Source organism: Bombina bombina, chromosome 6 (assembly GCF_027579735.1).
Source record: "Bombina bombina isolate aBomBom1 chromosome 6, aBomBom1.pri, whole genome shotgun sequence".
Lineage (NCBI taxonomy): Eukaryota > Metazoa > Chordata > Amphibia > Anura > Bombinatoridae > Bombina > Bombina bombina.
Genome location: NC_069504.1, coordinates 894,780,568 through 894,794,904, shown reverse-complemented (window position 1 = coordinate 894,794,904; position 14,337 = coordinate 894,780,568). Strand labels below are relative to the sequence as shown.

The following is a 14,337-nucleotide window of genomic DNA, read 5'->3' as shown; positions in this document are numbered from 1 at the left end:
GGCTGTAATATAAAACCTTGTTGAACAAATATTTTCTTAAGGTAACCCTCTAATTTTTTATCCATTGGATCTGAGAAAGCACAGCTATCCTCCACCGGGATAGTGGTACTCTTGGCTAAAGTAGAAACTGCTCCCTCCACCTTAGGGACCGTCTGCCATAAGTCTCGTGTGGTGGCATCTATAGGTAACATTTTTCTAAATATCGGAGGAGGGGAAAAAGGCACGCCGGGTCTATCCCACTCCTTGCTAATAATCTCTGTAAGCCACTTTGGTATAGGAAAAACGTCAGTACACACCGGTACCGCATAGTATTTATCCAGCCTACATAATTTCTCTGGGATTGCCACCGTGTCACAATCATTCAGAGCCGCTAACACCTCCCCTAGCAACACGCGGAGGTTCTCAAGCTTAAATTTAAAATCTCTGAATCCGGTCTCCCTGAATCAGAACCGTCACCCACAGAATGAAGCTCTCCGTCCTCATGTTCTGCAAATTGTGACGCAGTATCAGACATGGCTCTCGTGTCATCGGCGCGCTCTGTCCTTAACCCAGAGCTGTCGCGCTTGCCTCTTAACTCGGGCATATTGTATAATACTTCTTTCATAACATTAGCCATATCATTTAAAGTGATTTGTAAGGGCCTTGATGTACTTGGCGCCTCAATCTTACGCACCTCCCGAGCGGGAGACGAAGGTACTGACACGTGAGGAGAGTTAGAAGGCATAACTTCCCCCTCGTTGTCTGGTGATAATTTCTTGATCGGTACAGATTGACTTTTATTCAAAGTAATATCAATACAATTGGTACACATATTTCTATTGGGCTCCACATCGGCTTTTAAACATAATGAACAAGCAGATTCCTCTGTATCAGACATGTTTAAACAGACTAGCAATGAAGCTAGCAAGCTTGGAAATTACTTTCAATAAGTTTACAAGCAATATAAAAAACGCTGCAGCGCTTTTTTTAAAAAACACAGTTGAATAACAAAGAACTAATTCAGTTATAGTCAACAATTCTTTAAATGTATTAATTAGCAGAGGATTGCACCCATTAGCAAAAGGATGATTAACCCCTCAGTACCCAAAAACGGATATCAAATTAAGATTTAACGCTTTTATCACAGTCAAACACACTGTCACAGGTCTGCTGTGACTGATTACCTCCCTCAAAAACTACTTTTGAAGATCCCTGAGCTCTCTGGAGACGTCCTGGATCAAAGAGGAAGAAGCAGGAAGACTGCTAGAATTCTAACTGCGCAACAAGGCGCTAAAAAAAGGTCCCTCCCACTCCTATTACAACAGTGGGAGACCTGATATAACGGTTTCTATGCAGAAATATAAGTTAGTCATGTGGAAAAAAATCATGCGCAAAAAGATTTATCACCAAAGTACCTCACAAAACAATTAACATGCCAGTAAACGTTTGAAAAAACAACATTTCAGATGCTGTGTAAAGTTATTACTAAGCCTGCTACCAGTCGCTTCTACTGCAGTTAAGGCTCACACATTATATCAGTATTAACAGTATTTTTTCAGTCAAATTCTAGTCCCTAGAAAATAACTCTACTGTGCATACATTTATCAGCCTGATACCAGTCACTACTACTGCATTTAAGGCTGTACTTACATCATACGGGTAACAGCAGTGTTTTCTTAGTCAATTCCATTCCCAGAAAATATTGTACTGCACATACCTCATTTGCGGGAGACCCCGCATGCTATTCCCATTTTCTGAAGTTACCCCACTCCTCAGAATGTCGAGAACAGCCAGTGGATCTTAGTTACGCCTGCTAAGATCATAGAAAACGCAGGCAGTTTCTTCTTCCAAATACTGCCTGAGATAGAAAAAACAGCACACTCCGGTGCCATTTAAAATAACAAACTTTTGATTGAAGAATAATTAAGTAAAAACTCCAACTCCTCTCGCGACCTCCTTCTTTGTTGAGGGTTGCAAGAGAATGACTGGATATGACATGTGAGGGGAGGAGCTATATAGCAGCTCTGCTTGGGTGATCCTCTTGCAACTTCCTGTTGGGAAGGAGAATATATCCCATAAGTAATGGATGACCCGTGGACTGAACACACTTAACAAGAGAAAATAAAATGGGCACTTACCTTCAGAAATCTGCCAGGCAGCAAGGCTGTTCACTAGGTTTGAGAGGCATGTTCCCTCACATGGACCTGTGGAAGAAAAAGTAATCTCACTCAGGCTTTCAAAGTTAGGGCAGCATTAAATACATGGGATGGGCAGTGAGGATTGTACCCATAAGTTCCCATTGCTTAAAAGCCACCACTGCTCTACTAAAGAGAAACTGACATGGACTACGGCTACACCCCAGGACAAAGCAGAACAAGCTTGCACTGCTGAAAAATAACAAGATTTTGCTTGAAGAATCTTCTTCCAAACACCTAAAAACTTTACCACCTCCTTGCTCTTAACGTAGGCAAAGAGAATGACTGGGGTTGGAGGGAAGGGAGGTGATATTTAACAGCTTTGCTGTGGTGCTCTTTGCAGCCTCCTGCTGGGCAGGAGTGATATTCCCAATAGTAATTAGATGATCCGTGGACTCACCGTGTCATTAGAAAGAAACTATACTTTAAAAAAAAAAAAAAAAAAAGCAGCATAGGCAATATAAATTCATCATCTACAAAACATTCATGCAAAGAAAAAAAAACTAGAGTATAATGTCCCTTTAAGTAGTAATGGATTCAGTTCAAACAAAGCAATTTCATCAATGCAAAGCAATTACAAAGAAAGAAAAAAAATGGGATGGGGTGCTATAAATTTGACATCTGCTATAGCGCTGCGGAATCTGTTGGCTCTCTACAAATAACCGATAATAATAAGAATTAGACCACTCACCTGGTATGCAAAGGCTTGTGGTGAGTTATCAATTATGATTGTTTTAGAGAGATCCCTTCCCAAGATGTTTAGATCTTTAATATAATTCCCCTGGACACACACACAATGCTCTCGAAACAGTCTGTGCCTAGGGAGAAGCAAAGAAAAACAGAATTTATGTTTACCTGATAAATTACTTTCTCCAACGGTGTGTCCGGTCCACGGCGTCATCCTTACTTGTGGGGATATTCTCTTCCCCAACAGGAAATGGCAAAGAGCCCAGCAAAGCTGGTCACATGATCCCTCCTAGGCTCCGCCTACCCCAGTCATTCGACCGACGTTAAGGAGGAATATTTGCATAGGAGAAACCATATGATACCGTGGTGACTGTAGTTAAAGAAAATAAATTATCAGACCTGATTAAAAAACCAGGGCGGGCCGTGGACCGGACACACCGTTGGAGAAAGTAATTTATCAGGTAAACATAAATTCTGTTTTCTCCAACATAGGTGTGTCCGGTCCACGGCGTCATCCTTACTTGTGGGAACCAATACCAAAGCTTTAGGACACTGATGAAGGGAGGGAGCAAATCAGGTCACCTAAATGGAAGGCACCACGGCTTGCAAAACCTTTCTCCCAAAAATAGCCTCAGAAGAAGCAAAAGTATCAAACTTGTAAAATTTGGTAAAAGTGTGCAGCGAAGACCAAGTCGCTGCCCTACATATCTGATCAACAGAAGCCTCGTTCTTGAAGGCCCATGTGGAAGCCACAGCCCTAGTGGAATGAGCTGTGATTCTTTCAGGAGGCTGCCGTCCGGCAGTCTCGTAAGCCAATCTGATGATGCTTTTAATCCAAAAAGAGAGAGAGGTAGAAGTTGCTTTTTGACCTCTCCTTTTACCAGAATAAACAACAAACAAGGAAGATGTTTGTCTAAAATCCTTTGTAGCATCTAAATAGAATTTTAGAGCGCGAACAACATCCAAATTGTGCAACAAACGTTCCTTCTTCGAAACTGGTTTCGGACACAAAGAAGGCACGACTATCTCCTGGTTAATGTTTTTGTTAGAAACAACTTTTGGAAGAAAACCAGGCTTAGTACGTAAAACCACCTTATCTGCATGGAACACCAGATAAGGAGGAGAACACTGCAGAGCAGATAATTCTGAAACTCTTCTAGCAGAAGAAATTGCAACCAAAAACAAAACTTTCCAAGATAATAACTTAATATCAACGGAATGTAAGGGTTCAAACGGAACCCCCTGAAGAACTGAAAGAACTAAGTTGAGACTCCAAGGAGGAGTCAAAGGTTTGTAAACAGGCTTGATTCTAACCAGAGCCTGAACAAAGGCTTGAACATCTGGCACAGCTGCCAGCTTTTTGTGAAGTAACACAGACAAGGCAGAAATCTGTCCCTTCAAGGAACTTGCAGATAATCCTTTCTCCAATCCTCCTTGAAGAAAGGATAGAATCTTAGGAATCTTTACCTTGTCCCAAGGGAATCCTTTAGATTCACACCAACAGATATATTTTTTCCATATTTTGTGGTAAATTTTTCTAGTTACAGGCTTTCTGGCCTGAACAAGAGTATCAATAACAGAATCTGAGAACCCTCGTTTTGATAAGATCAAGCGTTCAATCTCCAAGCAGTCCGCTGGAGTGAGACCAGATTCGGATGTTCGAACGGACCTTGAACAAGAAGGTCTCGTCTCAAAGGTAGCTTCCATGGTGGAGCCGATGACATATTCACCAGATCTGCATACCAAGTCCTGCGTGGCCACGCAGGAGCTATCAAGATCACCGACGCCCTCTCCTGATTGATCCTGGCTACCAGCCTGGGGATGAGAGGAAACGGCGGGAATACATAAGCTAGTTTGAAGGTCCAAGGTGCTACTAGTGCATCTACTAGAGTCGCCTTGGGATCCCTGGATCTGGACCCGTAGCAAGGAACCTTGAAGTTCTGACGAGAGGCCATCAGATCCATGTCTGGAATGCCCCACAGATGAGTAATTTGGGCAAAGATTTCCGGATGGAGTTCCCACTCCCCCGGATGTAATGTCTGACGACTCAGAAAATCCGCTTCCCAATTTTCCACTCCTGGGATGTGGATTGCAGACAGGTGGCAGGAGTGAGTCTCCGCCCATTGAATGATTTTGGTCACTTCTTCCATCGCCAGGGAACTCCTTGTTCCCCCCTGATGGTTGATGTACGCAACAGTCGTCATGTTGTCCGATTGAAACCGTATGAACTTGGCCTTTGCTAGCTGAGGCCAAGCCTTGAGAGCATTGAATATCGCTCTCAGTTCCAGAATATTTATCGGTAGAAGAGATTCTTCCCGAGACCAAAGACCCTGAGCTTTCAGGGATCCCCAGACCGCGCCCCAGCCCATCAGACTGGCGTCGGTCGTGACAATGACCCACTCTGGTCTGCGGAAGGTCATCCCTAGTGACAGGTTGTCCAGGGACAGCCACCAACGGAGTGAGTCTCTGGTCCTCTGATTTACTTGTATCTTCGGAGACAAGTCTGTATAGTCCCCATTCCACTGACTGAGCATGCACAGTTGTAATGGTCTTAGATGAATGCGCGCAAAAGGAACTATGTCCATTGCCGCTACCATCAAACCTATTACTTCCATGCATTGCGCTATGGAAGGAAGAGGAACGGAATGAAGTGTTTGACAAGAGTTTAGAAGTTTTGTTTTTCTGGCCTCTGTCAGAAAAATCCTCATTTCTAAGGAGTCTATTATTGTTCCCAAGAAGGGAACCCTTGTCGACGGAGATAGAGAACTCTTTTCCACGTTCACTTTCCATCCGTGAGATCTGAGAAAGGCCAGGACTATGTCCGTGTGAGCCTTTGCTAGAGGAAGGGACGACGCTTGAATCAGAATGTCGTCCAAGTAAGGTACTACTGCAATGCCCCTTGGTCTTAGCACCGCTAGAAGGGACCCTAGTACCTTTGTGAAAATCCTTGGAGCAGTGGCTAATCCGAAAGGAAGCGCCACGAACTGGTAATGCTCGGCCAGGAATGCGAACCTTAGGAACCGATGATGTTCCTTGTGGATAGGAATATGTAGATACGCATCCTTTAAATCCACCGTGGTCATGAATTGACCTTCCTGGATGGAAGGAAGAATTGTTCGAATGGTTTCCATTTTGAACGATGGAACCTTGAGAAACTTGTTTAAGATCTTGAGATCTAAGATTGGTCTGAACGTTCCCTCTTTTTTGGGAACTATGAACAGATTGGAGTAGAACCCCATCCCTTGTTCTCCTAATGGAACAGGATGAATCACTCCCATTTTTAACAGGTCTTCTACACAATGTAAGAATGCCTGTCTCTTTATGTGGTCTGAAGACAATTGAGACCTGTGGAACCTCCCCCTTGGGGGAAGCCCCTTGAATTCCAGAAGATAACCTTGGGAGACTATTTCTAGTGCCCAAGGATCCAGAACATCTCTTGCCCAAGCCTGAGCGAAGAGAGAGAGTCTGCCCCCCACCAGATCCGGTCTCGGATCGGGGGCCAACATTTCATGCTGTCTTGGTAGCAGTGGCAGGTTTCTTGGCCTGCTTTCCCTTGTTCCAGCCTTGCATTGGTCTCCAGGCTGGCTTGGCTTGAGAAGTATTACCCTCTTGCTTAGAGGACGTAGCACTTGGGGCTGGTCCGTTTCTACGAAAGGGACGAAAATTAGGTTTATTTTTGGCCTTGAAAGACCTATCCTGAGGAAGGGCGTGGCCCTTACCCCCAGTGATATCAGAGATAATCTCTTTCAAGTCAGGGCCAAACAGCGTTTTCCCCTTGAAAGGAATGTTAAGGAGTTTGTTCTTGGACGACGCATCCGCTGACCAAGATTTCAACCAAAGCGCTCTACGCGCCACAATAGCAAACCCAGAATTCTTCGCCGCTAACCTAGCCAATTGCAAAGTGGCGTCTAGGGTGAAAGAATTAGCCAATTTGAGAGTACGGATTCTGTCCATAATCTTCTCATAAGGAGGAGAATCACTATCGATCGCCTTTACTAGCTCATCGAACCAGAAACACGCGGCTGTAGTGACAGGGACAATGCATGAAATTGGTTGTAGAAGGTAACCTTGCTGAACAAACATCTTTTTAAGCAAACCTTCTAATTTTTTATCCATAGGATCTTTGAAAGCACAACTATCTTCTATGGGTATAGTGGTGCGTTTGTTTAAAGTAGAAACCGCTCCCTCGACCTTGGGGACAGTCTGCCATAAGTCCTTTCTAGGGTCGACCATAGGAAACAATTTTTTAAATATGGGGGGAGGGACGAAAGGTATACCGGGCCTTTCCCATTCTTTATTTACAATGTCCGCCACCCGCTTGGGTATAGGAAAAGCTTCTGGGAGCCCCGGGACCTCTAGGAACTTGTCCATTTTACATAGTTTCTCTGGGATGATCAAATTCTCACAATCATCCAGAGTGGATAATACCTCCTTAAGCAGAGCGCGGAGATGTTCCAACTTAAATTTAAATGTAATCACATCGGGTTCAGCTTGATGAGAAATTTTCCCTGAATCTGAAATTTCTCCCTCAGACAAAACCTCCCTGGCCCCCTCAGACTGGTGTAGGGGCATTTCAGAACCATTATCATCAGCGTCCTCATGCTCTTCAGTATCTAAAACAGAGCAGTCGCGCTTACGCTGATAAGTGGGCATTTTGGCTAAAATGTTTTTGATAGAATTATCCATTACAGCCGTTAATTGTTGCATAGTAAGGAGAATTGGCGCGCTAGATGTACTAGGGGCCTCCTGAGTGGGCAAGACTCGTGTAGACGAAGGAGGGAATGATGCAGTACCATGCTTACTCCCCTCACTTGAGGAATCATCTTGGGCATCATTTTCAGTGTCACATAAATCACATTTATTTAAATGAAAAGGAACCTTGGCTTCCCCACATTCAGAACACAGTCTATCTGGTAGTTCAGACATGTTAAACAGGCATAAACTTGATAACAAAGTACAAAAAACGTTTTAAAATAAAACCGTTACTGTCACTTTAAATTTTAAACTGAACACACTTTATTACTGCAATTGCGAAAAAGTATGAAGGAATTGTTCAAAATTCACCAAAATTTCACCACAGTGTCTTAAAGCCTTAAAAGTATTGCACACCAAATTTGGAAGCTTTAACCCTTAAAATAACGGAACCGGAGCCGTTTTTAACTTTAACCCCTTTACAGTCCCTGGTATCTGCTTTGCTGAGACCCAACCAAGCCCAAAGGGGAATACGATACCAAATGAAGCCTTCAGAAAGTCTTTTCTATGTATCAGAGCTCCTCACACATGCGACTGCATGTCATGCTTCTCAAAAACAAGTGCGCAAAACCGGCGCGAAAATGAGGCTCTGCCTATGATTAGGGAAAGCCCCTAGAGAATAAGGTGTCTAAAACAGTGCCTGCCGATATTATTTAACAAAAATACCCAGATTAAATGATTCCTCAAGGCTAAATATGTGTAATATATGAATCGATTTAGCCCAGAAAAATGTCTACAGTCTTAATAAGCCCTTGTGAAGCCCTTATTTACTGTCTGAATAAAAATGGCTTACCGGATCCCATAGGGAAAATGACAGCTTCCAGCATTACATCGTCTTGTTAGAATGTGTCATACCTCAAGCAGCAAAAGACTGCTCACTGTTCCCCCAACTGAAGTTAATTCCTCTCAACAGTCCTGTGTGGAACAGCCATGGATTTTAGTAACGGTTGCTAAAATCATTTTCCTCATACAAACAGAAATCTTCATCTCTTTTCTGTTTCAGAGTAAATAGTACATACCAGCACTATTTTAAAATAACAAACTCTTGATTGAATAATAAAAACTACAGTTAAACACTAAAAAACTCTAAGCCATCTCCGTGGAGATGTTGCCTGTACAACGGCAAAGAGAATGACTGGGGTAGGCGGAGCCTAGGAGGGATCATGTGACCAGCTTTGCTGGGCTCTTTGCCATTTCCTGTTGGGGAAGAGAATATCCCCACAAGTAAGGATGACGCCGTGGACCGGACACACCTATGTTGGAGAAATGAGGATTAGTGGTTATAGCCAAAATTCATACACCAAAAAGGTATACAAAGCTTTGGGGAGTTAATCTAATTGTTTGTGAAGTTTATTATGTGCTTATGCTAATATTTACTATACAGTGATCTCCCCAGGACCTTTTTAGCAGGTGTACCCACCTGGCTGATTTTGCTGACCAACACAGCTAACATTTTAGCCCAAAATTAGCCAGTGTTAAAAATGTTCAATTTTTATTGCACAAATTATCATTAAATACTTTTCTATGTTAAATTATGCAATTCATTGGATAGCTGAAAATATTACACTGCCCCCACCTGGCTACTTCAAAAATGCCACCTGTATGGCAAAATTTTCTGCGAAGAAGACAGTAAAAAAAAAAAAAGAAGCTTAATATATAGCTATATAAACTCCATCACTGGCTCCTAAAACATGTATATTATGGCTGGTTGATCCATGATATAAAAGATCATAATCTAAAACTTCAATGTTTATTTTACATCTTGCCTCAGAGGAATAATAAGAATCTGGATACTTAAAACCATTACCTAACCAGCCGTTTCTTGGGATCCAATATATTGAGTAATTTGTCTGCATAGACTTTCTTTGATGCTGTAAAAAGGATTATCTGTAAGGCAAGAGAGAGTTATGAACCTATTATCAACTAAAAATGAAAACATTTGTTTAAAAATCTGCAGATTAGGTAACATAAGATGTTTGAGAGCGCGAGAGAGCACGAGAGCGCGAGAGAGCACGAGAGCGCACGAGAGCGCGAGAGAGCACGAGAGCGCGAGAGAGCACGAGAGCGCGAGAGAGCACGAGAGCGCGAGAGAGCACGAGAGCGCGAGAGAGCACGAGAGCGCGAGAGAGCACGAGAGCGCGAGAGAGCACGAGAGCGCGAGAGAGCACGAGAGCGCGAGAGAGCACGAGAGCGCGAGAGAGCACGAGAGCGCGAGAGAGCACGAGAGCGCGAGAGAGAGCACGAGAGCGAGAGAGAGCACGAGCGAGAGAGAGCACGAGAGCGAGAGCGAGAGCGAAAGAAAAAATTACACACATTAATTTAAACAAAAAAGTGTATATGGGTTTCATATCTCTTTAATATCTCTTTAGAAAGGGACATTACCTTTGAGTGCTAATGACGGCTCTGAGCCGTCACCAAGTTTCCCACTCTGGTGCTAATGACGGCTCAGAGCCGTCGCTAGCACTCTACAACCTTGAGGGAGATCTGGGGGCTCCCACCCCGGCGATCGTGCCTGTAGAGTGACAGGCATCGCATTTTGCGCTGTTACGTCACTACAGAACTTTATTAACAATTTGTCAATACAAAGTGTAGGGAAAGGGGGCATGCTGGTATCTAAGCAGCTACAGACCTCCATGACCCACCATTGGAAAAGTAATAACCCCTAACCTTTCCAATGGTGTAAGTCTTGGGGATCTGGAAAAAATAAGTTAAAATTTTTTTTTTTATATATACAAAATAAAGAAATAAAAAAATAAATTAAATCAACTTATTTTTTCCTTCACAATTCAGATAGTACATATTTTAAACAACTTTCCAATTTACTTCATTCTCTTGGTAGCCTCTGATGAAAGCATAGCTAGGTAGGTTCAGGAGCAGAAATACAGTTGCAGATTGGTGGCTGCACATATAGTCCTCTTTATTGACTCACCAGATGTGTTCATCCAGGTATCAAGAGTATTGCTGCTCCAACAGAAACATGTATGCTTACCTGATAAATTTCTCTCTTTCCAGGTATTGAGAGTCCACAACGTCATTCCAATTACTAGTGGGATATTCACCACCTGGCCAGCAGGAGGAGCCAGTGTCACTTCCCTTACCCAAAAGCCCCAGTCATTTGGTCAAAGGCAACGGAAAAAGAAGATAAGGGTATAGAGATGCCTGAGGTTTACTCAAAAACACTGCCGAATTAGAATTAAAAAAGAGGGCGGGGTCGTGGACTCTCCAAGCCCTGAAAGAAAGAAATTTATCAGATAAGCATACACTTTGTTTTCTTTCCTATGGCATGAAGAGTCCACAACGTCATTACAATTACTAGTGGGAACCAATACCCAAGCTAGAGGACACTGAATGAAAAGGGAGGGAGAACAAGGCAGGAGGACCTAAACAGAAGGCACAACCGCTTGAAGAACCCTTTCTCCCAAAAGAGGCCTCAGCCGAGGTAAAAACATAATTTATGCTTACCTGATAAATTTATTTCTCTTGTAGTGTATCCAGTCCACGGATCATCCATTACTTATGGGATATTCTCCTTCCCAACAGGAAGTTGCAAGAGGATCACCCACAGCAGAGCTGCTATATAGCTCCTCCCCTCACTGCCATATCCAGTCATTTGACCGAAACAAGACGAGAAAGGAGAAACCATAGGGTGCAGTGGTGACTGTAGTTTAATTAAAATTTAGACCTGCCTTAAAAAGGACAGGGCGGGCCGTGGACTGGATACACTACAAGAGAAATAAATTTATCAGGTAAGCATAAATTATGTTTTCTCTTGTTAAGTGTATCCAGTCCACAGATCATCCATTACTTATGGGATACCAATACCAAAGCTAAAGTACACGGATGATGGGAGGGACAAGGCAGGATTAAACGTAAGGAACCACTGCCTGAAGAACCTTTCTCCCAAAAACAGCCTCCGAAGAAGCAAAAGTATCAAATTTGTAAAATTTTGAAAAGGTGTGAATCGAAGACCAAGTCGCAGCCTTGCAAATCTGTTCAACAGAGGCCTCATTTTTAAAGGCCCAGATGGAAGCCACAGCTCTAGTAGAATGAGCTGTAATCCTTTCAGGGGGCTGCTGCCCAGCAGTCTCATAGGCTAAGCGAATTATGCTCCGAAGCCAAAAGGAAAGAGGTTGCAGAAGCTTTTTGACCTCTCCTCTGTCCAGAGTAAACGACAAACAGGGAAGATGTTTGGCGAAAATCTTTAGTAGCTTGTAAGTAAAACTTCAAGGCACGGACTACGTCCAGATTATGTAAGAGACGTTCCTTCTTCGAAGAAGGATTAGGACACAATGATGGAACAACAATCTCTTGATTGATATTCTTGTTAGAAACCACCTTAGGTAAAAACCCAGGTTTGGTACGCAGAACTACCTTATCTGCATGAAAAATCAGATAAGGAGAATCACATTGTAAGGCAGATAGCTCAGAGACTCTTCGAGCCGAGGAAATAGCCATCAAAAACAGAACTTTCCAAGATAAAAGCTTAATATCAATGGAATGAAGGGGTTCAAACGGAACTCCTTGAAGAACTTTAAGAACCAAGTTTAAGCTCCACGGGGGAGCAACAGTTTTAAACAAAGGCTTAATTCTAACCAAAGCCTGACAAAAAGCCTGGACGTCTGGAACCTCTGCCAGACGCTTGTGCAAAAGAATAGACAGAGCAGAAATCTGTCCTTTTAAAGAACTAGCTGATAATCCTTTGTCCAAACCCTCTTGGAGAAAGGACAATATCCTAGGAATCCTAACCTTACTCCATGAGTAATTCTTGGATTCACACCAATAAAGATATTTACGCCATATCTTATTGTAGATTTTCCTGGTGACAGGCTTTCGTGCCTGTATTAAGGTATCAATGACTGACTCGGAGAAGCCACGCCTTGATAGGATCAAGCGTTCAATCTCTATGCAGTCAGTCTCAGAGAAATTAGATTTGGATGATTGAAAGGACCTTGTATTAGAAGGTCCTGCCTCAGAGGCAGAGTCCATGGTGGAAAGGATGACATGTCCACTAGGTCTGCATACCAGGTCCTGCGTGGCCACGCAGGCGCTATCAGAATCACTGATGCTCTCTCCTGCTTGATTTTGGCAATCAGTCGAGGGAGCAGAGGAAACGGTGGAAACACATAAGCCAGGTTGAAGAACCAAGGAGCTGCTAGAGCATCTATCAGCGTCGCTCCCGGGTCTCTGGACCTGGATCCGTAACAAGGAAGCTTGGCGTTCTGGCGAGACGCCATGAGATCCAGTTCTGGTTTGCCCCAACGATGGATCAGTTGAGCAAACACCTCCGGATGGAGTTCCCACTCCCCCGGATGAAAAGTCTGACGACTTAGAAAATCCGCCTCCCAGTTCTCTACGCCTGGGATGTGGATCGCTGACAGATGGCAAGAGTGAGACTCTGCCCAGCGAATTATCTTTGAGACTTCTAACATCGTTAGGGAACTCCTGGTTCACCCTTGATGGTTGATGTAAGCCACAGTCGTGATGTTGTCCGACTGAAATCTGATGAACCTCAGGGTTGCTAACTGAGGCCAAGCTAGAAGAGCATTGAATATTGCTCTTAACTCCACAATATTTATTGGGAGGAGTTTCTCCTCCTGAGTCCACGATCCATGAGCCTTCAGGGAGTTCCAGACTGCGCCCCAACCTAGAAGGCTGGCATCTGTTGTTACAATCGTCCAATCTGGCCTGCGAAAGGTCATACCCTTGGACAGATGGGCCCGAGATAACCACCAGAGAAGAGAATCTCTGGTTTCCTGATCCAGATTTAGTAGAGGGGACAAATCTGTGTAATCCCCATTCCACTGACTTAGCATGCATAATTGCAGCGGTCTGAGATGCAGGCGCGCAAATGGCACTATGTCCATTGCCACTACCATTAAGCCGATTACTTCCATGCACTGAGCCACTGACGGACGTGGAATGGAATGAAGGACACGGCACGCATTTAGAAGTTTTGATAACCTGGACTCAGTCAGGTAAATTTTCATCTCTACAGAATCTATAAGAGTCCCTAGGAAGGTGACTCTTGTGAGTGGGGATAGAGAACTCTTTTCCACGTTCACTTTCCACCCATGCGACCTCAGAAATGCCAGAACTATCTCTGTATGAGACTTGGCAATTTGAAAGCTTGACGCCTGTATCAGGATGTCGTCTAGATACGGAGCCACCACTATGCCTCGCGGTCTTAGAACCGCCAGAAGTGAGCCCAGAACCTTTGTAAAGATTCTCGGGGCTGTGGCCAACCCGAAGGGAAGAGCTACAAATTGGTAATGCCTGTCTAGAAAGGCAAACCTTAGGAACCGATGATGATCTTTGTGAATCGGTATGTGAAGGTAGGCATCCTTTAAGTCCACTGTGGTCATGTACTGACCCTCTTGGATCATGGGTAGGATGGTCCGAATAGTTTCCATTTTGAATGATGGAACTCTGAGGAATTTGTTTAAGATCTTTAGATCCAAGATTGGTCTGAAGGTTCCCTCTTTCTTGGGAACCACAAACAGATTTGAATAAAACCCCTGTCCCTGTTCCGTCCGCGGAACTGGATGGATCACTCCCATTACTAGGAGGTCTTGCACACAGCTTAGGAATGCCTCTTTCTTTATCTGGTTTGCCGATAACCTTGAAAGATGAAATCTCCCTTGTGGAGGAGAAGCTTTGAAGTCCAGAAGATATCCCTGAGATATGATCTCCAACGCCCAGGGATCCTGAACATCTCTTGCCCACG

General features: G+C 43.7%; 1 protein-coding gene across 1 annotated transcript in view; it reads right to left on the bottom strand.

Moving 5' to 3' along the window:
• The window catches only part of CTDSPL2 (CTD small phosphatase like 2), a gene marked incomplete in the record, with an annotated part of 223,456 nt that overhangs the window by 41,610 nt on the left and 167,509 nt on the right, over positions 1–14,337 (bottom strand). Inside the window, 2 exon segments of the mRNA XM_053718469.1 lie at positions 2,866–2,992; positions 9,421–9,500. Coding sequence (XP_053574444.1) covers positions 2,866–2,992; positions 9,421–9,500 — 207 coding nt within the window.